The 25,245-nt window shown below is 41.4% G+C and overlaps 2 protein-coding genes across 2 annotated transcripts; one reads left to right on the top strand and one right to left on the bottom strand.

Annotated features, from left to right (window-relative positions):
- Positions 1 to 87: 87 nt before the first annotated feature.
- On the bottom strand, positions 88 to 6,844 carry trpc4b (transient receptor potential cation channel, subfamily C, member 4b). Its single transcript, XM_067245782.1, is given in 13 exon segments — positions 88 to 1,017; positions 1,019 to 1,510; positions 1,611 to 1,700; positions 1,800 to 1,841; positions 2,171 to 2,365; positions 2,534 to 2,729; positions 2,976 to 3,289; positions 3,438 to 3,577; positions 3,910 to 4,246; positions 4,967 to 5,485; positions 5,650 to 6,123; positions 6,559 to 6,609; positions 6,715 to 6,844. Coding segments are annotated over 11 exon segments (2,754 nt in total). The 5' UTR covers positions 6,046 to 6,123; positions 6,559 to 6,609; positions 6,715 to 6,844; the 3' UTR covers positions 88 to 984.
- A 2,758-nt stretch (positions 6,845 to 9,602) lies between these two features.
- Positions 9,603 to 25,074, top strand: foxo1a (forkhead box O1 a). Its single transcript, XM_067246539.1, has 3 exons — positions 9,603 to 10,378; positions 20,157 to 20,348; positions 20,480 to 25,074. Exons 1-3 carry the CDS (start codon positions 9,791 to 9,793, stop codon positions 21,674 to 21,676), a joined length of 1,977 nt encoding a protein of 658 aa, XP_067102640.1. The 5' UTR covers positions 9,603 to 9,790; the 3' UTR covers positions 21,677 to 25,074.
- Positions 25,075 to 25,245: the final 171 nt, after the last annotated feature.

The following is a 25,245-nucleotide window of genomic DNA, read 5'->3' as shown; positions in this document are numbered from 1 at the left end:
TTGTAGTTTGTAATATTCTTTTTGTCTTTATACCTTTAGACATACTTGCATGGTGAGAAAAAAAACATGTGGAAGCAAAGAAGGCATGCTGTCTGAGGGACATTTGTCATTTTGATGACATGCAGTTTTTTTCACAGAAGTACGGGGGGAGTCACCTTTGTGAACCCCAAACTTCTGTAAGTTGTAAGTCATTTTTACGTAACACAGAACATGTGCTCCAGATTTAGCAGCTGTAGAATTCAGAGCAGATGGAGATTGAGAATCCTCCAGATTCATGTGTGTGGCAATCTCAATTATTTGGCCACAAATCTAATCTAACCCGAACAAAAAGTGAACATACAGAATTGGAAGTACCGCCATACTGTATTTTTACATGCAATGTACACCACCTAGCGGTGAAATGTTACATGCTTTTTTGCTTTTCAACAATACTGCCAAAATTCTTCGTTTTCACAGCTGATAGTACTCCGTCCAAACAGACCAGATAGGACCTGATACTTCTTCACAGTGTACACATGATAGAAATGATGGTTAATGATATTTTCATTGTAATAAATGGGTTTTTTCAATGTTTAAATATTATTATTGTATTATTATATTATATAGCGCCTCTTTACATTGCACAAGTGTTTCATTAGTGCACGGCAAAGGGACAAGACATTTTGAAACAAATGCAGTGTGTGCATCCAACAGCTCGGGTAAACGTTGAAAATGCTATTATTAAATAACATGAAGTTCTGTTGTACATGTTCATTTGTATAGTATTTTGATGCCTTCTTTCAGTATTGTTGATGTTAAGTTCAGATTTTCTAATTTGCATATATATTTGGTCATCATTATGATCAGTGGTCAACATCACAATGTCATATAGGGAAACTTCTGTGACACAATGTAAACAAACAGACCACCATTTCTTTTTAATGTAAATCACTGATGTAAATCAGTTAAGTTAATGGTGTAAGTCTGTCATTGACTGGAAAATATCTATATTGGCTTCCATGGACGGATTTCTTTTTTTCTGATTCTCGACCTCCTTCTCTTGCTCCTCTGACATCCTGGCTCTGCCTCTCACCCCGCATCCCCCATTGCAGCCCCGCTGGTCTTCATCAGACTCCCCAGGCTCATCTGACACAGGAAACACCTGACTGCTGGGGTCTGGACACTTGTTAGTTTGCCCCAAGTCTGACATATCATTGGGATAGTCACTGCAGACCAGCCTGACTTCTGTAGCTAGGGGAACAAGCTTAGGGAATACTGGGTTGTTGGCTAGTTTGGTAGAGGCTTGGGAGGTGGAGGTTTCAGTGGCACTCTGCAGGATTGTGGAAGTGACGTTAAAGAGGTGGATTTTGCCCTGAGGCTTGGCAGTGGGAAATGTGGGGGAGGGTGTGAATTGATTGTCTGGTGTAGAACATCTGATGTTACTTTCTTGACCTAATCGACCATCTGAAATGTTTCCCTTCATCATCCCAAGGACTTCATATCGGAAGCTGGAAATGTCTTGCTTCAGCTCCTGTCAAGTCAATTTAATTTGGTCATCAACAGATGTACGAATGAAGTCCAAAATAGATGTCAGTAATGCAATATTGTGTCTAACAAAAAAAGTAGTTAACCTTGAAATTCTCTTCTGTAAGCCCTTCCTTTGTTTTGGCATCTCTGATCATTGCAGCAACATATCTCTTTACCAAATGTTTCAGCACCTCCTGAAAAAATAAATTCAGAGTGTTCTACACTTAATTATACAATATTGGTATTATAAAATCTGAAAAAGCTGTTGAGTGGGAGAACATGCATATCTGTACCTGATACTGGTGGTTAATTCGCACATTTTCAGCAGCCCGTCTCTACAAAAAGAGGAAAAATAATGTCAGTTCATGGGGCTGGCATGACTATAATCTAATGGTGTACTCTCTGCCCCAGGAGACAGTTAACCTATTCTCTTACTTGAACTTTCTGAGAAAGCTAATCTCAGCAGTGTTTCTGACCATTATGGAGGACTTATGACTCAAATTAACTATACAACTAAACAATTCTTGTAAAATCAGGAAATCTAATTTAATTATATTTTTTTCTTTGGGACCAAAACGAAAGTGAGTGGGAACATCTATAACAATACTACACGTGACAAAGTCCTGTGTAGTATTGTGTGTAGGGGTTTACATAGACAACTCACCCCCATCTTTCCAAATCTCTCTGTTTTTACGGCTTGTGTCCTTTTGATTATGTGTTCCTTTAACCATGTGATGAAGGACCAGATGGACTTTGGACTGGCAATGATGTTAAAAGGGGGCGGCAAAGTCCCTCCCTCTTCAAAATAGCTCATCCACAACTTTGCCCTTGCAAATTTCCACTCAATGTCAGCATGATCCTAAACGTAAAGCACATCCTTTAGTGAGTTACACATGAGATAAATCATGCTGCAAACTTAATTTAAAAAAAGGCCTAGTATGAAGCGTCCTATGTCATTAATATGACAGTATTTAAACAGACAGGAGATATACAGATCCGGGGGATAGGAGATTCGCTTGACACTCACAGCGATATGCTGGTAGGAGTTGTTCATCATAGCGATGAGCATGTTGAGCAGAACCACCATGGATATGACACTATAGGTGCCAAACATGGTGGCGCCCACAAAGTCAGTGAACTTGTGGTCCGCTTTCACATTGGTCACATAGATACTGATGAGCCCGAATATGGACCAGAACAAAGACTGCAGGGTCTCAAACATCCTGTGAGGACAAAACAAACCATAGTTATTAATAAAATATATTTATTATAGTACCTGAGGTGATTAGAGCTATTTTGGAGCAATCAAAAACATTCTTTTCTAATAAAAGATACTCAAGGCAGACCTCTATAAACAATATAGTGAGATTCTGTACATCCCCACAATAAAGTAGCTTATTTTATGGCAGGCTTAGTACAGTCAATGTTGACTCAAACACACTTGGACATTTTATTAAAGTTTAACTAACGTTGAAAAAGCGTTGTTTTGGAGTTCACATCGAATTCCCTTGCAATCCTTTCCTTCGTCTGTCTCATAGTGGAAGTAGAGCTGGTTGAGCCCATTTGCGAAGGCCAGCAATACCAGGCAGTAGATAAAAAGGAACTTGAGGATGTCCAACAGCATGCGGCCAAGGGAGATCTGCAGGGGTCCCAGGTGGGAGTTTGCAGTGAAGAGGGAGATGAGCCGCAGGGAGCTGAAGATGTTAGCTATGGCAAACAAGGCCTCTGCCACCAAGGTAGGATGCCACATCTCCCAACTCTCTCTGGGTTTGAAGCCACTGTACTGTGGGAGGTCAGAAGATTAAGTCCCAAGTACTTGTGCCAAATGTTAGCAAAGTGAAATAAACAAGCCTTATGAGGGTACACAAGTGTCTAAGAGTATAAAGAAACAGGTTTGACAGCAGTATAATTCCTAAATTGCATAGCAATACCTTCACATAAGCAATAGTCTTTAGAGAAATGGTGGCAAGATACAAAGAATTCATGACAAAGTCCATCAGGTTCCACCAGTCATGGAGGTAGTCCTGGAAGCCCTCAGCCCAAATCTGCTTGATCTCTGTCCATATGAAGCCTAGCAGAAGGAAAAGATACGGGGTGGTGGCATGACATGTCCGTCTCAGTTCCTTGATTTAGGTGGAATTCCACAGGTGGGAAATAAGTGTTGTGGACTTATGCACGGAAGGCATCTGGTTGTAGTGAGTACTGACTGTCATAAGGAACACATTTTGGAATATGGAATGGCTTGGCAAACAACACTTGTGCATTGAAAAAAACAGCTGTGCTAGATTAAATGTGGTACTACTTTCATAATATATAAGTACAGTATCTAGCCTAACAGTAAACTTGATCACGTATCATTTTACTTTCACTTATTACGTTGATTAATAACTGGTGTTACGTTACCTAAGACCCAGGGCAGGATCATCCACTCCACGGTTGTGGGCAGCGGCCCCTGACGGTTAGGGTGTGTAGACACAATGTGCTGGGAGGCCAGCAGGAGGAGAAAAAGGAAGGTGAGGTAGGAGGCTGTGTGGCAGATAAACTTGATGAAGGGCTTGCGTATGAAGAGGCCATAACTGCTCTTAGGATAGATTAGGTAGCAGAGGGAGAAGACTGGGAAGAGACAGCCAATGATGAAACAGATGATGAACTTCCCTGCCCAGTGGCGTCTTCTCCAGCCTGGGAAATCACCATACCAGTGAGAAGCCAACAGCTGCTGACAGTTTGGTTGAGCAACAAACTGAGAAGAATCAGAAAGAGAAGGAGATTCATAGTCCTATTCTCTAGGATAACCCTAAATTATTCATTTTATCTAAACAGGTCTCAATAGTAAATACAGTATACAGTATATTACAAAATATCTCCTTGTGTCTTGGTGAAAGAGAATAGTATCACTGGGAAACTTCTTGGACAGAAGCCTAAATTAATTATGGCCAGATTTCAATGACTTACTTCAGAAAAGGCAGAAGATTTGAGTTGAAGAATAACAAAGGAAAAGAATGTGACATTCATCAGATTCAACGAGTGGATATTGTTTGTTTTCTCTCAGCAAGTCTTTTTTTATATTAGTATTTACATTTCAGGAAAATGCTCGGTCAGTTTACTATTGTATCATTATCCACAATTATCTCTGTACCACGGGACTGGCAAATACCACGTTAACGCCTACAGGAAACCATTCCTCTCTGTACATTTCCAACCTAGTCTCAACACAATGTGGCTAGACCCAGCAAAAGCTTAATGTATTACCGTTCATCATATATTGACCTAAACTTATATCAGACAACGGAAATTACTTTTCAATTACTTTAACTGGAATTAAACACAATGTACGGAATACAAAGGGGAAATCATCAGTGGCCTTATAGTTTTCTCTCTAGAACAACATAAGACACCAGTAACAATCTGCAGACCATCTGAATATTAAAATATCCTGAGCTCAGCTGAGCAAATACGCTACCTCCTTCTGACGGTACTTGATGGCCAACTTCAGACGGGCCAAGTCATTGGTGTTCTCGACCAACAGAGGGTTGATGTCATCCCGGTAGTTGAGGATCGTTTCCAGCTCTTTGGAACTCCTAGTCTGGTCCAGCAAATCCTTGGCAAACTGCTTACACTGGTGGGAGAGCGCCTCGTACTCTGACTTAAACTCATTCTCCACCTCGCTGAGCTGTTTCAGCTCCCAACTGAGCTGGAAGGCAGTCAGGAAGGGGTCCTCGCTGGAGAGGGCTATGAGGGAAGGGCTAGCCAGGGCCTTGTAAATGTTGAGGCGCAAGCGAGAGTGACGCAGGCTGTCCACATCTGAGCTGGACAAACACTCAATGCAGTTGCAACACACTGCATGTGGGTGAGGTATGGATACACCCTTTTGCAACAGCAACTTGATAATCTCATAGTTGTTGGTTTGTGCAGCCAGGATAATGGGGGTGATGTCTGGGGTGAAGTCAGAAAACTGCTTTTCCAACAGGATTGGCGGCACCTGTTCACAAGCCAAGGACAGATTAGAGCCAATAGTATAGCATGCGGACTAACATGGTCCTGTCTTGTCAAGTTTGTGTTATTGTAGGTATATTTGTATTGGCTGAAACATTGTTCCCCCTGCTGTGGTCGAACAGGTCTCTCTTAAAAATGATATTCACTCACCTGCTTCTCCCTGCTAGGCTTCTTGTGGTTGAGGATCACATCCACAGCTCCCACCACCTCCTTCCGGATAGCATGCATCAGGGCATCTCCCACAAACACATTGTAGTTAAGAAGAAGCTCAATGATCTCCAGGTTCTCATTCTCAATGGCTATGAGTAGTGCTGTGCGTCCCAGTGGGTCAACACAGTTGATGTTGATCCTGAAATAGATCTCTGCCTCCTCTAGGGCCTGTTTGACACTAGCGTAGTCTCCCTTCTCGATAGCACGCAGATAGGCTCGCTCCAGGCCAGACAGTTCTGATTTAGCCCGGACAATCTTCAGGTGGATGCGGTCCCTATGCAATGAAGTATCTGTTCTGTTACACAGCTGTGAAATGGCTGCTTGGCCATGGCGCATAGCTGGGGAGGCCTGGAGCAGCAGTAGAGAGGGAGAACACTGTCCAGAGACGATGCAGACAGGGACAACTTAAAAAGGCTGTCGGTGATGGTGAGAGGTAGTAAACAAATTGTTAATAATGATAAAATCCTAGTCAAGATAAAACATTAGTCACATTGCCAATGGTTGAAAAAGACACTCCCCTATCTCGTGTAATTTCTTCACTTAGCCCAAGTCTTCTGACAATTTTGCGGGGATTAGGCCTATTTGTTGAATCAAGTTAATTAGGGTTAGTAAGTTTGCTCAATTTTGGCCAAAAACATTTAACCATTTGTTACGAGTCTAGTCATACAAAACACTAGATAACATTTTTTGTTTTTGAGTGATTTTGTAAATACATTTAATGGCAATGGTTATTGCTTCAAGAGTAGCGTAAGTAGTATAGTCATTTACATGTGGTCTACTGTTTCTGGTGCTTCTCATGCTTCAGAAAATATAACTCAGATTCCTGTCATTCTGTTCAGAGAACCTTACCTTCAGTCCTTTAGTCAGAAAGCTCCATTTGCCTGGGCTCAAAAACCAGGTCTAAAACAACAAAAATATTCTTGATGAGATCGCTTTGTTTATGTGTTTGTGTGTCTGCGAGGTAAAAAGTATGTGTCTGGTAAAGTCCACCGGTCCATGTCTCACCTGCTTCTCCCTGCTAGGCTTCTTGTGGTTGAAGATCAAATCCACAGCTCCCACCACCTCCTTCCGGTTAGCATGCATCAGTGCATCTCCCACAAACACATATTTAAGAAGAAGCTCAACGATCTCCAGGTTCTCATTATCAGTGGCAGTGACTTTTTACGACTATTTAGTGTCATATTTGACTATTTTGCACAACTTTTTGAAATAGATGGACATCTTTGGTTGATTTAACAAATTATACTATACACATTCTATACAACGGCATTTATAAGTTGTGTTTCCCAACTCATGGAAAATAAGATTTAATCTTGTTTGTTTGTCAAGGATGGTTTTACGTCAAATCTAATAAGAATGCCTGGTCAAAGGACAGAAGCATTATGAGGCCATGTACTGTCCCGTGGTTGCACTTTTACTGTAACTGAATTATAAGAGTCCTACTTATAGACTTGATTGGGACTTTATCCAGCATTGTCTCAACTACTGATTCATTTACCCAGTAAATTCAATATCTAAAGCTACCGTAAGACAAGCTGTTACAGAGCATGGACCTGTTGCACTGATGTAAGGGAATCCACAACATGTATGCCTAGTACAGTCTAAGATCATGTAAAATGTTACGAAACAACTTCGAGCTCTAGAAAAGGGGAAAAAGGGGTAGTAAGTGCCATGAAACCCCTGCTATTGCAAATAAGCAGGGCACCAAGTAGTATGCAAGTGCTATTTGCAGAAAGGTCAAACAGGTCAGGGTTCGTATCGCAGCCAGAAAGGGAAATAGAATAGCTATATGCTTGGACCAAACTATGAATTGAACGTGACTTTGCGAGGGGAACAAAGAAGTACTCAGCCGAGGCCTAATAAAGAGGTGTGAATCAGACTCAACTAGACAGTACTGAAAGACGCTACTCTGGGGAAGCAGCCCGCCTGGTGGGTTGAGCAGTGGACAATGGGTGTGAAGGAAATGTAGTTGAGAATCATAAAATCAGGTAGCCCAAGCCTAAAAGTACACATTATGTCTATAGCGTATGTAATGTCCTTAGGCTACAAAAAATGTAGCCTTTTTTAAACGTGATTATCATGTGTCTTCCTATAAAGCGATATTAGGCAGTATGGGAGGGTGGAAGCACATTGACCTAGAAAGTTGTCTTCTTTCTTTTCCCTCCAAAAACATGACAGGTCCTCGATCAACCTTTTTTCCCCCAATTTGTTATTCTATGAAAACAGCCTTTGTAGGCCTACCGTTCTCTGAAAACTTTCACGGCTCATGAGTAGCTACTTCTCTTGAATACTGTCAAGAGAAGGTAGCACCTAGCCTGGTCCTAACCAGACTCTCGTACATTGCATTTGTACAGAGAGTCTGGCCTCGCTCCATCGCCCTGGCTAGCCCTTCCCTCATGACTTCCTTGTAGGCGGGTATTCTGTTGAAGTTTAAAACTATTGGATCTGCCCAGAGCCACTCTGATCTGCCATAACCAATCGCTAGCGTTCGCCTTAGCCAATTCCTTCACCACTACTGTAACAGAGCTAGCTGCCGTAGCTGGAAAATCAAACTGTTCCCGAACCCCGTGGGGAGGAGGGCCACAACATCATGGCCACCAACAAAACTCAGCAAATCTTGTTCTTGCTTCAGCTTTAGCTGTTGGATATTCGGCTTTACTGTTGGATATTCGGCAGCGTTGCCACAACGGACCGAATGGCTTTGCTCGCATCTTTCTCCGCCGCCATTACGGAACTACAACACAAACTAGCGCACGACATCAACGTCATGGTTCTCAGCCACTCCCTCTGTTCGCTGATTCGCTGGTAGAAAATCAACCTGAAAAATCTGACTTACGTACCTGATGGCCAGACCTATGTACAGAAGCAAAAATAAAATTGAGCGGAAGTACATAGGAGGGCAGAGCCAGGCTAGGTAGCACCTTGTTTTGAAAACAATTACAAAAAACACGACCAATTAGTCTACAGGCCAAATGTAAAAAGGAAGGTTTCTTCTCCTCTTTGAAAAAGAGTTTCCTCTCTATTAAGCTGTAGCCTAAAGTTTTAACCTAAAAAATAATAATATTTGGACCTCTTGATTTGGAGTCAAGTGCTGTGACCACTGAGCTTTAGCCCCCCCATGACGTCCAGTAGACCAACACCTGCATATTATGAGGACGGATTTGTACTACCATCTGACCACCAAAAGATGTCAGCATCGTCCAAAGGCAGGCAATGGCAATTTCATGACTTTGCTTGCGTTGGATATGTTCAGTGGTCTATAGTTTGACTATAGTTTGCCCTGATCGTTATATGTCTCTAATCTTTGTTGCTGCGATATGCCAGATGACAAAATCACTGCGCGCATCCAGGCTACTATCCCATTTTAATGCAGTTTCATTAGTTTACCATATGGAAACAGGTTTGGTGTAATTGCAAGTGTGTGTGGTGCCTTCAACGCGGCCCGTTTGGTTAGGTAGGCAAAAAAAATCACTTGAAATGTATAAACTCAAATAACAAAATGTAGCCATCTAGGAAATAACATCAAAGACATTGTACCTGCCTAAATCTGTACCCCCATTTTGCTTCTACTTTATAAAAATAACTAGACTATAGTGTATAGTACGGTGGCCCTTAACCCTCAAACAAAACAAACAAATAGCCAATGTCAATTTCCCTTATATTCCGTAACCTAATCAAAATCGAAATATTTATTTTTTCTTCTGGGAAAGACAGAAAAAGACGTAGTGCTGACAACAGTGTTGTTTCGTTTTTTACATGGCCGCCATTGGCGGTATCAACTTGTCACTCAAATGTGGGTGGTAGCCTATTAGTCAACAACTGATAGCTTCAGGAACACCGCTCCACACACTGACATTCAACAGGCTGGCATGTAGGCAAGGAGCGACAGAAAACGAAGGAATTTTACTGCGTTTGGATCGGAGCATTTACAGTCAAACTGTTTTACAACTTAGCTTCGATTATATGTTTTCATTACGATCTCGGATTTTTATATGTAACTATTATTTTGATGTTATAAATATCGTTTTCCATTAGTTTGCTGCTTTTCATGTGATCTCTTGCTCATATAACTACTAGTATTATGGCCGAAGTAACCCAGGAACATTTAGTAGAAATCGACCCGGATTTTGAACCACTCTCACGGCCCCGCTCATGCACTTGGCCCCTGCCTCGACCGGAGTTCATAAATCCAGGAGACTCAAACACATCCTCGCCAGCCCCGTCAGTGAAACAGGAACCCACCAGCAGTTCCGACTTTATTAGCAGTCTCAGTTTGTTGGAGGAGACTGAAGATTTTCCTGAGCAAAAGCACAACAACTTGTGCAATGATTTCAAGTGTCAGGATAACTGTATCCACGACCAGCCCAGTCAACATCAGCAACAGCTCCCAAACCCTCAGCTCTCGCATCAGCAACAGGTGTCTCTCTTGTCCTCTCCAGTCGGCTCAACATCCTCAGTTGCGGCGACTGCTGCTGCCGCTGCCCAACGTAAAAGTAGCTCATCTCGTCGTAATGCGTGGGGAAATATGTCATATGCTGATCTCATAACTAAAGCTATTGAGAGTTCCCCAGAGAAGCGCCTCACCTTGTCTCAGATTTACGACTGGATGGTGAAGAGTGTTCCTTATTTCAAGGACAAGGGAGACAGCAATAGTTCTGCTGGTTGGAAGGTATGACTTATTTTTTATAATATCGAACGACAAGTTCAGTTTAATCAAATATGCAAGTTTGTATTTTATAGGCATAATGTTTAAAGGTGCAATTCAAGCCAGATGGTAGAATCACAAAATAGCTGTTAAGGGGTATAAATAACTTATTTTCTAGCTTGCCCAAACCTTTCCTAGAGCAAGCTCCAGTAATGTTATGTCATCTCCTTTCATTGTGTTGGTAGAGTAACTAAGTTATGTCCACTGGCCAATTTCTGCCATGTCTAGTCAGTCATCTGATTTTTCGAGATATTTAAAGTCTGCTGACTAAAGAGAGATTTCCATCTATTGACGGACTTTCCAAAATGTGTTTGACTTTTTTTGTTCTAAAATATCACAAGGGAGATCTTCTAAAACACAATTGACAGATTATCAGAGTTTCAAATCCTTTTAAATCGAATCCATTGATCACCTTTTTACAAAATATGTGTCAGAGGATCTCATCATGAGACCCAGTATTCAAAAAACCATTATCTGAAGTATTAATGAACTATGCAATGTAGCCAATATTATTACACAAGAAGGGTCCTCAGGTTACGGGTGTGACGAGGTAGGCCCTCCACTCTGGAATGGTATTCTGAGGTTTAAACACAGCTGACTCCACTTCTGTGCTGTCTGCCAGATCCTGTATGTAGGACAGCAGTCTCATTTTAACTGTCTGCTGAGAAACTGTTTGAGTCTTCAGCCAGATTGGAAGGATTTGCTGTGGTATTTTCTAGTCACAGGGTGTTAGGGCTGTCTGTGAAAGCCAAGGCCATAGTCAGAGGCACTTTGTAAAATGTGAAGAAAAGTTTTTTTTGCGAGAAAAGTGTTTCTCGCAAAGAAAGGTTTTGTTTTTCAGTCATGTGCTGACACATTCCATTTTCGCACTGAAGATAAAAGTGATATGCTTTTATCCAGATCACATTTGTATAGAGGTCTGTCCCAGTCTGTAAGGAAATGAGTGTGTATGGTTGATAATGTTTGTACATGTAATATTACATGAAAAATTGTGTTTAGTGAAATACTTGAAACACTTGATTCAACAAAATGATTAGACAGACTAGTTGATGCCATTCCATTCTTTCATTGTAGATGATTTAAATTGTAGTATTTGTGGCTTAAGTTGTTTATCTAAGTATAGCAGCAATACGACATGTTTCAGGAGCAGTGTTTACACATGGCACTGTATACTGTAGGTGGTTTTTCTCTTCAACTTCTCTCTGTTTGTTCTACTCACAGTTACTCTGTTCTGCCTGCTCATTATTGACACCAGTAGAACATTTAGTCATTTAGTCATTTAGCAGACGCTCTAGTAGAAATCCACCATAGACATGTGCTTGGCATTCCAGAATCCCTTGGCATGGGAACTTAACCATCCTATGGGCATGCAACTCATCCTGGCCTGTTGGGGGTGTGTACTGGGAAGATCCCTTCCAGCAGTCCTTGAATGACCCAGGTTCCATAACGTAGTGTTGCAATGTAAACTCTTAATAGACTACTCAGAGGACGAGACAGTGTTGATAGTGTATATTTGATTCAGGAGGGGTTTCCTGTGTAAATAATTAACTAATTAATAATAATAAATATACATATATTTGTTTGCTCCTTTCCTTAAAGGGAGAACACTATATTTAGTTCCTTTTTACTTTAAGATGCAATGGTTGATGTCCAACTGAGGATTAGGTGCATGTAGGCTATACAATTCATAGACAGGTTGATGATGAATGGAAAGTATTCCAGCTTTGCTTACACCTTTTACGTGAAGCACCTTCATGACTAAGCACTTAAATCTCTGAACTATAGTAAACAAACAAGCCTGGAGGCGGGCTCAGACAAACACATGCGTTAGAGCAGCTAGCACAGTCACCGGCACACAAGGCATTACCACCCGAAGGCACCCAATGACTCATCTAGTGTACAAACCAACACTATAACATGGGCCCCTTTAACAAATACCATCACCTCCACCATAAAACAAGCCAAATAATAATCTGATTCATACAAAGTACTTTGTAGTCATGACTAGAGGTTTACAGATGTGCAAAGTGTAGAGGTGTAGAAGGTTCTCTAGGTCTCCAGCTTCTAAACTCGAAACTTCTAGTCTGTGTGTGAATCTGTGCCAGTAGGGTTGGAAAAAAGGCAGGGAGTCCAGGCCTGCCTGACACTATACCAGGCTAAGGACAGTTGTGTTTCTCAGGCTTCAAGGCACTAGACAGAGCCTGGATCAGACTCTCCTTCTGATCTCCTGTCTTTTTTCTCCAGCCACCTCCAGATTCGCTGTTTTTTTAACATGACTCCTCACAAAGCACAATTAATCAGTGTAACTACATATCCTATCTTTTGGGACAAAGATAAAGACAGAAGGGAGGAAAAAGAAAAAGCAGAGAAAAAGATAACAGGAGAGGTCCCTTTTATGCTCGACTTGAGTGACATTAAGTGTTGCATAATGACACATTTACTGGAACCAGGGAGCCATAGGCCAAAGTCTAGTACCTCTGGGTTGTCAGCATAAGAGTCAGGCATGCTGGTCTCAGACACACATTGCAACCTGGCTTCATAATTAAAGCCTTGCTGTCCATTGGCAACACAGACACAGTGTACATTCCAGTGCAGACCATTATATATTTTGTATTGCAACATGGTTTCCCCCTCATCCTATTCTCTTTTGTTTTTTTTTATCTACTGCTCTATCTGCTAAAGACTCCTGCTTTTCTTTCCTCTTTTATAGCACTGAGTAAAATGTGTTTGGTGTGCGGAATAAATATTCCTGATACACTATTATTAGCAGTCTTACAAAACAAAGCATTGTGTGTGTGTGTTTAGAGTTCCTAAAACTTTGGTGTTCATTATTTAAAAAGCAGGAACATTTCCACATCTAGCAGGTACAACTGTTCTAAACTTTTGAATACTTTTTCCTAGAAGGCAGTTTTGTGTATCTGCCTTTAGGTACAGTCATGTCTTTTAGTGCAGTGCTAGTGTTTCCCACCTACACCCTACCCTCCTTCCTCTTTAACTCTCCTTTAAGCAGACCTTGTCCGCCTGACTACTGAACAGCTCCCAGATCCCGTGGGACAGAGCATTAGTTCTTCATGATTCAGTAGTGAGAGACTTTTTGTTAGAGAGAGGCTTGGTTTTGTAAATGAGAGAGTTTAGTTAGTGAGAAGCATTGCTGCGTTGCTGCTGCATGGCTGCAGCTGGAAACCTATTGTGTTGGTAATTGGTAATTGATAAAGTTATCATTAATCAGTAATCATTAATGATGTTGCGCTTATTTCCCCTCAAGCCACAAGGCTGAAACAATTGGCAGAAACAGAATACAGGTCACACTGAATACCTTCATGCAATGAAACAACATTTCTGCTTTATGTTTGTGTCTAAGTACTTCACAGTGACTTCTTGCAAACCTGTTTGTAAGATAAAAAAAAAATCATGTACCTCCTGCCCTTCAACATCTTGATTGTGATCCTAGTGTGTATTTTTGACAACGCTGTCTGTATCAGTACAATTAATCTAGCCTCTGTTGTGTAACTGTTTCTCAACCATTTGCTACTACCTTTTGAGATGGACAAGATGCAAATTTGAGCGCTTGCTCACAGGAAATGTGCCCTTTGAAAGCGGCAAGTGGTGCGTGGTATAGCACTGATGATGTCATCAGGAGCGGAAATAGTACAGACTGACACCCACACTGGAGCCTCTTCCTCTTCAGTTGTTTCCTCAACTTGTTCATCTTCCTCAATTTCTCCTCTTCCGGTCTCCTCTGTCTTCATTCATTTGCATGAAATTTCATTGGGAAGGGTATTGTGGGTACTAACACACCGGCTGGCCATGTATACTGTAGATAAACCCTTATACCATAAGGTATTGTCAAATTACACCCCTCCGACACACACACATACACACAAATATTGATCATCGAGGTTTGTCTATATTTAGTTTGTGTATTCTATTCTGATGTCATGTTTGGACGCAAAGTGAACTTAATTTCATAATGAGCCCATTTGATGCAGTGCACTTGTAGCTACAGGTTTCTTCTGAGTCTGTCCTCTTAATGGCAAGAATTCATGTTAGTTTACACACCATCATCACATTTACTAACTTTTCTTATCCTTCTCCACACCAGTCTTCTACGGACTATGAATGTGTATTTGGATTCTCTTTAGTTCATGAACAAGCTTCCAGCTCACAGGTCCAAATACCTTGTAGGCAACAGAAGGAACAGCTCTGGATAAGAGCGTCTGCTAAATGACTAAATGTAACAGGACAAGGAGCATGTCAGCACTGTAGCTGACACCAATAGCCCTTTACACATTAGCAGTTAGTCTCTTGCCCCTACACATTTATCTGGCTCTGACCATGGCCAGCCCACCCTGGCTGCACTGCTGATCACAGTCAAAAAAATGGCAGCTTCACAGACACTGCTCTGTGCTTTCACAGTCACATATTGTGTTGCCCAGAGCAAGGCATGCACATATATTAACATGGTAAGCTTGGCTAGCACACATGGCCTCTGTGTATTAGCACTGGCCTCACAGAACTTCAGTTTATGGTCTGTAATCTGTGAGCGCCAGGACCGCCCATAACACATTACCCCTGTAGCAAAGCAAAGATCACAGATTCTTATTTTTCCATATTTCTTTTATGGATACAGGGAATCATTCCGCTTGTCAGTCCTGGCTGACATACCCTTATAGGACTGTCAGAACTGGTAAATTAAAAAGAATGATCTCAGAAATTAACTTGGGTCTTTGGACCACTGTTTCTCAGTGTTGGTGGTTGAGTAGCTTGTGATGTTTATGTCTGAGCTGTGAGGCGTTGTCATGCAGTAGGGGATGTTCAGTAGTCATGTCGGTAAGACCTAAAAGCAAGACATTGTGGAATTCTCTTTTTCTCTGGATTAATACGCAGTTATAGTTTTGATCAGAACATGGTAACTTTCTAACCCCCTCAGTGTGCAGATCTCCTGAGTGTGTACTAATTAGGCCTTCTGTGCTTCGCATTTGTTTAGCGAGGTCTTCCTTTGTGGATACAAGGCAAGAGGAAGTCTGCTTATAGCCCTCTTCTTGGCTCCTTTTTTGACTCCCCTACAGTACCTTGCAGCTGAGAGAGAGTATACAGTTGTTTGTGCTGATGATAAGTAGGATTTAACATATGCCTACATGTTTATCTGTGTTTGTAAGACACCCACTAATCTCTGTGTGCCAGACTGACCCATGTAGAGAGGCTATTAAGAGTGTATACAGCTATGTCTGAAATCATGCAATACAGCTCGCCAAAAACTTGGGCCTCAGGCTATACATTGGATGAGGAAGTATTGTATAATATTCATTTAGAAATATTGCAGCTATGTACTGTAGCATCTTGTGACAGTTTTGAAAATTGACTTTCTAACAATCAAGGCAAATATACATATTTTTGAAGTTCTTCCTTGAAATGGTAGTCGAATAGCTGGTCCCACTCACAAAACGCCACAGAAGAGGTACTGTTTGTGAGTCTCCTCTCCCTCACTCTCTCCTAAATTCAATTATTGGAAGTTGACGTCAGTCACCGACAAAGGTTCTCTTTTGTGACTCTAGTTTTCAGCAGCACGAGTGTGGGATCAGCTGTGTTCAGGAGGGTACATGCATCGTGACCTGAAGGAGCTGCTTGACCATATCCCATGGTCTGATTTGAGTTCAGTCTCCTTTTTGACAGCAAACCAGAAGTCATATGTCATAACTGTCCCATGTGTTGAGGGTCTAAATGGTCCTTGGCAACGTGTCCTGTTGCCCAGTGCTACAAGGACCTAATCACAAAAGCCATTTCCTGTTCTCTCAACTCTTTTAATGAAATCCTGGTTATAAATATAAAGAGACAACTGCACATTAGATTTCCTCTCCACTTCTTCTCAAGGACCTCTTATGAACTTTTTATGTTTTGTTGAATTTACTGTAGTAAGTAGGTCAGTGAAGGGACAGTCCTTGTGTTGGTGATGAATAACATACTGTATCAATCAGCAAACAAATGAAGTCGTCATCTCTTATTGAATAGCCCGTATTTCAATATGCACACAATACATGAATGTCAATTGACATATACTCGAGTCTGTGGTTGATCACTTTAGGGAATTTCCAAATGTTTTTTCTGTAGGGAAGGAAAGCACATGGAAATGAGCTTGTTTTACATTTTACATTTACATTACATTACATTTTATTCATTAGTACATCAGAAGTGCATAGTCCTAACAGTATTTTGTTGGTTAGAGTCAAGAAACAGTCAGTATGTTGCCAGACATTGTTCTAAAATAACAACATTTTACAATAACATCTAAACTAGAGCGTTACATAGCTACGGCTCTCTTAGAACTCACATGGAATGGTGTCAGGTCTGATACACTTATTGAAGGCACAATTCCATAAGACTAATGGCTTTGTCTAATTTAGCTACCACCTGACATTACAGACCTCCTCTTCCTCTTCTTTCTAGTGAGTTCTAGTGACTTCCCTTTTGACAGGGAGGCCTACTGAGCTGCTTAAGCTAATGACAGATCTTGGGTGTCTCGTCTCCTCAACACATCACTTCAGCTCAGCCCAAGAAAGCACAAAGACCTCTCTCAAGTTTAGCAGGGTGAACCCACTGATTTCACTCCAGCTGACTTCAGAACTCAGCTCATGTGAAACTACTCTGCAGACCTTGTATGTTTTCAGCAAAGAAGGCGAGTCAAACTAGATACCCTTTTTCCTGTTTTGATGTGTTTTAAAGAGCAGGTTTCAGTAGGGGCTCTGGTTAACTCAACTAGTGTTCTGTGTGAAGTGTTATGTTCTTGTGCTCAGGATTCTTCAAAACAGAAGTTGACATTTGAGTTAGTTGGAGAGTGTACTTTTGTGACCCAGACTTCTGTGCCATGGGCCTTTAGAGACAGGCTAAGGAGAGCACAGTTCTCTAAGAAGGAGAGGGGAGGAGAAGCCTGGTAGGAGCGAAAGAGATGAGGAGGGCACCAAATTTGTGTGGCCTTTCAGCAACCCTGGCAGGAAGGCAGTTTGAAACAGCACACTATGTCCAGGACTGCTCAACACACAATCTCAAATTCCCCTTTACCCACACTGGTTCTCTCACACACAGTTTCACTGACTCACTGACTCATTGACTCACTCACACACGCACACACACATACACACACACACACACACACACACACACAATAAACAGCAACATATAGCCAATTGTCTTTCAACCACAAAATGTAGAACATTTCAGATTTCATTCAGTGGATAAAATGCCAATGGTATGGTATTAATTAAGCTAACTCTGCAGTACCCGTGTGACTCCATACTATGTGGCTTGCATTCCATCCTTATTCTTTCCCTCACAATCACAGTTTCCTGAAAGGCAGGAAGTCAGCCCTGTTTCCTGTCACAGCACTCTTTAATGTGGTCACATCCTTGTGTGTCCAGAGAAATTCTGTTTATTATGAAGTTAGGCTTCGACAGAATACAAGTTCATTTACATCTAGCTATTAAACTGGCTAATTCCTGTACATTTTGTTCAGTTAAGAAACGCTTTTATCCAAAGCAACATACAAATAGTGCATATAGAAAGTACAGAAAACAATTAAAGATAATATTGTAAGTGCATAGTTCTTCAGTATTTTGGTGGTCAGAGTCAAGGAACAGTCTGTATTTATTAGCCACATCACAAAGTAGCCACATCTCAGCCAACAGACAGGGTTACCAAAAAATAGTGTACAGTGTACTACAATGCAACAATAACATCTCAAATGCTTACATTTACAGCAGCAAGAACATTTCAATTGACAATGATGTCTCGATGACAGTAGTGCCTAGTACAGTGCAGCAGAAACAACACCATTTATTTAAGTGCAACATCAATTACTGCACATTAATAGTGCAGTTTCATGCCACATTACAATAACTTGAGAGCAATAATGAGTAAGTAATAATAATTCTCAACAATACCAATTGGAATAAAAGTATACAGGTTGCCGGTTCGATTCATGGCTGCGCAAATTACGTTGTGTCCTTGGGCAAGGCACTTCACCCTACTTGCCTCGGGGGGAATGTCCCTGTACTTACTGTAAGTCGCTCTGGATAAGAGCGTCTGCTAAATGACTAAATGTATACATGAAGGTCGAATACCAATGCTTTCATCGTTTTGATACAGTGAGAGGATGGTGTTTTCATGTTTCTATGCAGCACCAGATTAGACTGTCTTCCAATCAGACCTAGACTTCCTCCAAACCCTGCACACTTTTAACCTTGGTATGGTATGTTGATTGTGTTGGCTGAGAATTCTACTTCAACTAACTGTTGAAGTAGAATGTTCTGTTCAATTACTTAAACAGAATTCTCTGTTTTCTAAGATACTATCAAGCCAGCCATGATTCCATTTGAAATTTTAACCCGTTGCTTATTTCAAATGTTAACATTCCTATTCACTGCAGCCAGAAATAAATCAGCTGTGTCGCCCTTGACTGTTTAGAAAGAAATGGTCTCAGGAATATGTCAGAATAATTATACGTGAACAGAACGAGAGGTGAAATCAAGGTAAGCTGCAGTAATTGGTTAATGAAATGTGCCTCATTATTTGGCATTAAAGGCAACTGTGGGCTTTGGCTGTCAATCCCACCCTGCATCTAGACTCCCTACCCAAAGACAGTGTTTACGTTTGCCAAGCCAGTTAACCGTAGTTGCACACTTTCTCTCTCCTTCGCAAACACACACATAAACCCACACACACACTTTCCACCCTCCTGCATCCAAACACACTCCCTGCCAAAGTCTCCCCACACAGCATAAGGAGTTCTGCCATGGTATTTCCCATCCTCTTTTATGGGCCTGTGATGTCTTATGCTGGATCTCTGTCTTATCCCTTGACACTTCAGAGGGTAAAATATGCTCTGAAAAGGTTTTGCGACAGATTGCATTGAATCTTCCTTCTGCAGCAGTCTATCACAGGACCAACACATTAACTAGGCTACAGCTTACAGCAGACATGCAGCAGGAGTGGCATTCTGTTCATGGAAACTATTGGTTGAGCAAGTCAGACGACTTCATTTGTAACAGGCCAGTTTTCAAGCCGTGGGTCATGTGTCAACACAGATGGTTTTCCCTGGAGGGGAAGAGAAGAAATTAAGGTGATGAGAGGAGAGAAAAAGAAGTAGAAACAAGTAACAGTAGTTACAAGGATAGACATAGCGCAACAGCCTCGTGCGCTAATCTCTTTGTGTCCAAAGAATCCCCATGAATGGGGAAAAGAGTTACTAAAATACCGTGCCAGTGTGTGTGTGCCAGTGGGCGTGACAAAATAGATTAGGGCAAAACTTACTGTAGTCCTAACAACCAAACAAACCGACCAACACGAGTTTCCGTCTCTGTGAACAGGGAGGATCAGGGTGTTGTATATTAGGACCACACATTTTCCTAATATAAATGTTCTTTCGTCTGATGGACTTTTCCAATGCCTTATTGACTGCAGTAAATAAAGGGATAGATTATCCACAGGGGTGGCACAGTGCAATGCTAGTGTTTGTGCAGTCAGGTCTTTCTCTTTCTATACAGTTGTATGTGCTGGGGAAACACATAGGTCAATTGTCAGGGATACTATGATAGGGTCAGTGATCTTATTGTAACGAATTATAGTGCAGGAGCCTTCTTTAATGTGTTCTTAGGTACCAGAACTATACTGCTCACTCTACTGAAAAAAAAGACTCTCCAAATGTCGTACTTGTTACACAAACTGAAACTTCCTTCTCTTTCTTCCGCAGAACTCCATCAGACACAACCTGTCCCTGCACAGTCGTTTTGTGCGTGTGCAGAATGAAGGCACGGGTAAGAGCTCCTGGTGGATGCTCAACCCAGATGGAGGAAAGAGCGGCAAGTCTCCCAGACGCAGAGCTGCCTCCATGGACAACAACAGCAAGTTTGCCAAGAGTAGAGGGAGGGCTGCAAAGAAAAAGGTAAACAGGCCAACTCCTGCCTTCCTATATACAGTATATTGATAGTTAAATTTTTCTTTTTTGTATCTGCCTCTTACACTTGTATGTAGAATAGCTGTTTGTGTGTAACGCTCACTCTCTTAACCCTGTAGGTTTTGCTCCAGGGGCCTGATGGTGGAGGAGACAGCCCTGGCTCCTACTCCAAGTGGCCCGGTAGCCCCAACTCGCACAGCAATGATGACTTTGATGCCTGGAACGGCTTCAGGCCTCGCACCAGCTCGAATGCCAGCACGCTGAGTGGACGCCTCTCACCTTTCATGCCCGAGCAGGATGACCTTGGCGATGGCGAGATGCACATGGTGTACCCAGGATCCTCTGGAGCCAAGATGACAGCCACCCTGCCCAGCCTGTCAGAGATGACAAGCTCACTAGTTCACCACAGCTCGGAGAATGTCATGGAGAACCTTTTGGACAACCTCAACCTGCTCTCCCCCAAGAACTCTCAAGCGGGCAGTGGTGGCACGGTCCAGGTTTCCTCCCAATCTTCCCCCTCCACCATGATGCAGAGTAGCCCTGGCTATCCCCCCTTCAGCTCCTCCAACATGGGCCCCCAGCCCCAGCAGGACTATCACAAGTGCATGTATGGCCAGGCAGGGATGACGAGCCTGTCCCCCATCCCCATGCAGTCTTTGCCTGAGAGCAAGCCCAGTTACGGCCCCTCTTTGGGCCCTTACAGCTGCCCTGCTGGCCTGCTGAAAGAGCTGCTCACCTCTGATGCAGACCCTCATGGGGACCTCCTGCCCACAGTGGAGACGGTGGTCTCCCAACCCAATGGGGGCCGCATGCTGCCCCCCTACAGCACCGGGCAGCATGGAGCCAAGCTGATGGGAGGGAGTAATCCTCACCCACATGGTCTTCACCACCCCCACACTCACACAGGACACACCCAAGCCCCTCCCGCTTCAGTGGCTATGAACGGACGCGCACTCATGTCCTTGTCCAGCATGAGCCACAGCGGGGGCTCGGTTTGCCTGCCCATGGGGAAGAGCCCCATGCAGATGCCCTACGGCCTGTCTGCCCACCTAGGAAGCGGGGGGATGCCTGGGTACTGCCCACTCAACCCCAACGGCTACGGGCGACCCAGCATGCCCATGATGCCCCACCCAGAGAAGTTGCCTAGCGACCTGGATGACATGTCCATCGAAAGGTTTGAGTGTGATATGGAGTCCATCCTCCATGACACTCTGATGGACGGAGACTCACTTGACTTTAACTTTGAGCCCATAGCCTCCCAGCAGGGGTTCCCTCATGGGGTGAAGAGCACCACACACAGCTGGGTGTCAGGCTAGAGGACTAGACCAGGACAGAGCAATGACAAACCCAGGACACTCTCACACATATTGATATCTTGACCTCAAAGTTCACTGAATGTCTTATGAATTGTGCGTGGTACAGGACACAATTGTTATGCATCTCAGAATGGCAAATTTCCAAATCCCAAAAAGCTACCCTCGTTCATCCTTAAGTGCCCTGCTCAATCATCTGCGCTATAGACATAAAGATGTCATGAAGACTTTTTCTGTTTTCTGCAGATGATGACCCCAGATTTCAAAGCAACATGAGCTATTTCTCAGAAATACAATCCAAGTGCCAAACGCCTTTGTCTTCATTTCTGCGTCACAATTCATTGCATATATTCAAAATCCATCTCTTCAGTTTAAGAAAAATGGGGTCAGCTTCTTTAGTAACACCTTGCAGTAAGTGTTCATTCGCTACCATGTAACTACGTAGCAAGACGTATTGTAACAACATGTAGTTATATAGGAACCAGTATATAAAGTAGTTACACTTTATTACGTGTAAGTGATACAAGTTATTTGGAAGGGAAACTTGGTATGGGGGAGGCTCTCAGGGGTAAGTTAGTAGTAATAGTAATGTTAATATGATTTGATCTTCATCTGCCCCATTGCTATATTCACTTACACTCCTCTACCAAAATACCTTTTACTATAACCAGTACAGACCCTTGACCCTTGATACCATGTAATTACATCCAAATTCCTATGTATCTGCAATTATGTTACTATAAGTATTGCTGTTTAGGTACACTTCATGTTACTGCTCTGTTTATTTCAGATTTCAAGCTTTGTCCCAGCCACAACAACCTAACAGTAAAATAAATAGCTGTATGCGACCTAAATTACATTGTGTTCCTGTTCTCTGTAAACACAGAGTTGTGATCAGCCATGATCACTGCAGGAGATTTATAGAGGTAATGTGACATTGAAAGAAAAACAGCAAACAACAGCTATTTTATATTTCATAATTTTGAACCTGATGAAGCACACGGAATGCACTGTTGATTGAAAAGCTTAAGTATTTTCCCAGGCTTTTGACTGCATCCATAGTAGTCAAAACTGGAAATACAGTGCTGTGTGCTGCCCCTTTACAACATCCACTTATCCCTTACACCCCTACCCCATACTGTGCCTTCTTGCACTTTTATAATACCTACACCGCTAACGCTAAATACCATTTAATTACATAGCAATTCCTATGTACTTACAATGTTTTTACAATAGGTATTGCAATGTAGTTGACGGATTGTAAAGTTTTCCTATCCTGTACCCTCAATCATTGTACAATATGTCATGTTTATAAGATATGAATGTATATTTGAATGTATAATATATTCTGTTTTATTTTGTACAGTGTTTACAGAATGACAATACAAAGCTGAGAAGCAAATGTGCTATAAATTACAAAGAAATCCGTATCAGATAGTTTTATACGGAACAGCGTGCAATGGTACTCAACTCAACCATAGAGTGCTTCTCATCAGGTTGTAAACAAAGCTCACCAGTGTCTTGTAAATACAGAAAATATATTAAGTGAAAAGCCACATGAAAATGCGTTACTAAATCTGATGTATTTTGATTTCTTTTTAACGCAAATTAAATTTTAAGTATGATTATGAACTATGATTGTAAATTGTAAATCATATAATCATTGTCAGGATGATTCTCTGCTAAGTTTGTCTCAGAACCCTTGAAGTGACTACTCCAGGGTTCTTCACTGTGCCTAGGTAGTAGTTCATAACTATACTCATGAAGTTTATTTAAACCTAAAGTAAAAAGTAAATTTAAAGTACATTTCTGCTTAGGGTTTTATAGAAATGCAATATTCCCTTGCTAGTCCCCTGACCCTGGTAGATAACCATAACTGATCAATCTCGTAGAGATGGTTAATCCAGATCCCCTGGTACCAGACCAGATTCCCTGGTTCCAAGGCAGTGGAGATCTTGTTGAGTTTACAGTATGTGGCTTGACGCTTTGATGTTGTAGTTATATAGTTAACTGTCCTTTACTGGGTCTAAACTCAAATAGCGCTGTGAATAATTAGACTGTGTCCTCTTCAGCCAAGATTATAAATCCTGAAGGATTATAATCCTTCATTTGTTTTCATAGATGGACCCATTCTCAATTTATGATAAATGTCAAATGGACAAGCTGGTCATATATGTCCTTTGTGCAACGTTTAGCCAAGCTTTCACTCCCGTTCCTGATTTTGTCTCACTATTGTTGACTGGTGAGTAGGAGATGACACTGAAATCTGTTAACTATGGGAGATGATGACACTAACGTTCCTCTCTGAAAGACTTAACCCAGTGGGACAAATCTCAGCCTTCAATACTTGATGAGAACCATGGTGTTCTATATCGTGTAGCTTGTACATTTGCATTGTATGTTTTACCTTGGTATTTGTATGTAAAAAACTGTTATTATCGAACGGGATGGATTTAATTGTCAAATCATATCTGGGACCTCAGTCATAATTATGCATTGCTGATCATTATTCATAGATATGGTTTGTATTCTGGGCTGTTGCTCATGAACTTGGTTGGCTTAAAGATTTGAAGGACATTCATTTTAGACTGTTGTCTGGTTGAAATGTCTGAGTAATAGCATGTATATTGAATTTAAACTCCCACTTTAACATCTTTATGTTCACTTTATGATTTTCAACTAAAACCACACAGATGTTAATAATAATATTGAAAAAGGTTATTATTTAAACTTTTCATGAGGCTCCATTCAAAGGCCTTTACAACACCTTCCGTGAGGCTTTGTAACCAGATTGCATTGTATGTTGTCCAAAATTATATATTGCGCCAGTCAAGATATACAACTTAAACCATAGGCATAGAAAACTGTAATCAGTTCAAAGAATTGTAAATGATTGCTTTGCAAATTATTCTACTGTATCTATGCATTGTTCCCCTTGAGTATATGTTGGTATTGTTATATTTCTATTGCCTTTGAACTGATGACCGAGAGTTTTATTGTATCATAGCTGTGATAAATTAATCTAAATGTCTGGTCAGAAGTCTGTTTCAGACAGCTATACTGTATGATAAAACATGATGTATATCGTGAATAGTTGATAGAATGATTGACATGCGAAGCTTTTTGTAAACTGACATGTTATTCTTGTATTTAGCAGCAGTTTGTAGGAAAATATAAAATATTGAAGAAAAAAAGTATAAACCTGCTGATTAAAATGAATTTTGGACCAATGTAGAATAATATTGCACTTTTATTTTAACTTTTTTATAACTACAGCTCCTTCTGAAAGTAAGCTTTTCAAAGTCAAACAAACTTTACATTGTTGTTTACAAACATTACATTGCTTAACATATGTACATGAATACATTTAAATTGTGCTATGTGATTTGCAGTCAATACAAATATACAAATTGTTCATCTTTAATGTATTAAATCATAATTAGATCTACTTGTGTAATGAGATTGAATTCCTTGGAAGGGTGATAAGAATAAGATTCACATACAGGTCAAACTAACCTACGCCAGTTATCAGTGCAGGTTTTGCATGTACTGGCTGTAGATGCTTCCTGGTC

Source organism: Osmerus mordax, chromosome 11, assembly GCF_038355195.1.
Source record: "Osmerus mordax isolate fOsmMor3 chromosome 11, fOsmMor3.pri, whole genome shotgun sequence".
Taxonomy (NCBI): domain Eukaryota; kingdom Metazoa; phylum Chordata; class Actinopteri; order Osmeriformes; family Osmeridae; genus Osmerus; species Osmerus mordax.
The sequence above is the reverse complement of the archived record's forward strand: the minus strand, read 5'-3'. Positions and strand labels throughout refer to the sequence as shown.

Coding starts and splice junctions, on each gene's coding strand:
- foxo1a (XM_067246539.1), top strand. CDS start 9,791: ATGGCCGAAGTAACCCAGGAACATTTAGTAGAAATCGACCCGGATTTT. Junction 10,379..20,156: donor ATAGTTCTGCTGGTTGGAAG/GTATGACTTATT, acceptor TTTCTTCCGCAG/AACTCCATCAGACACAACCT. Junction 20,349..20,479: donor GGAGGGCTGCAAAGAAAAAG/GTAAACAGGCCA, acceptor TTAACCCTGTAG/GTTTTGCTCCAGGGGCCTGA.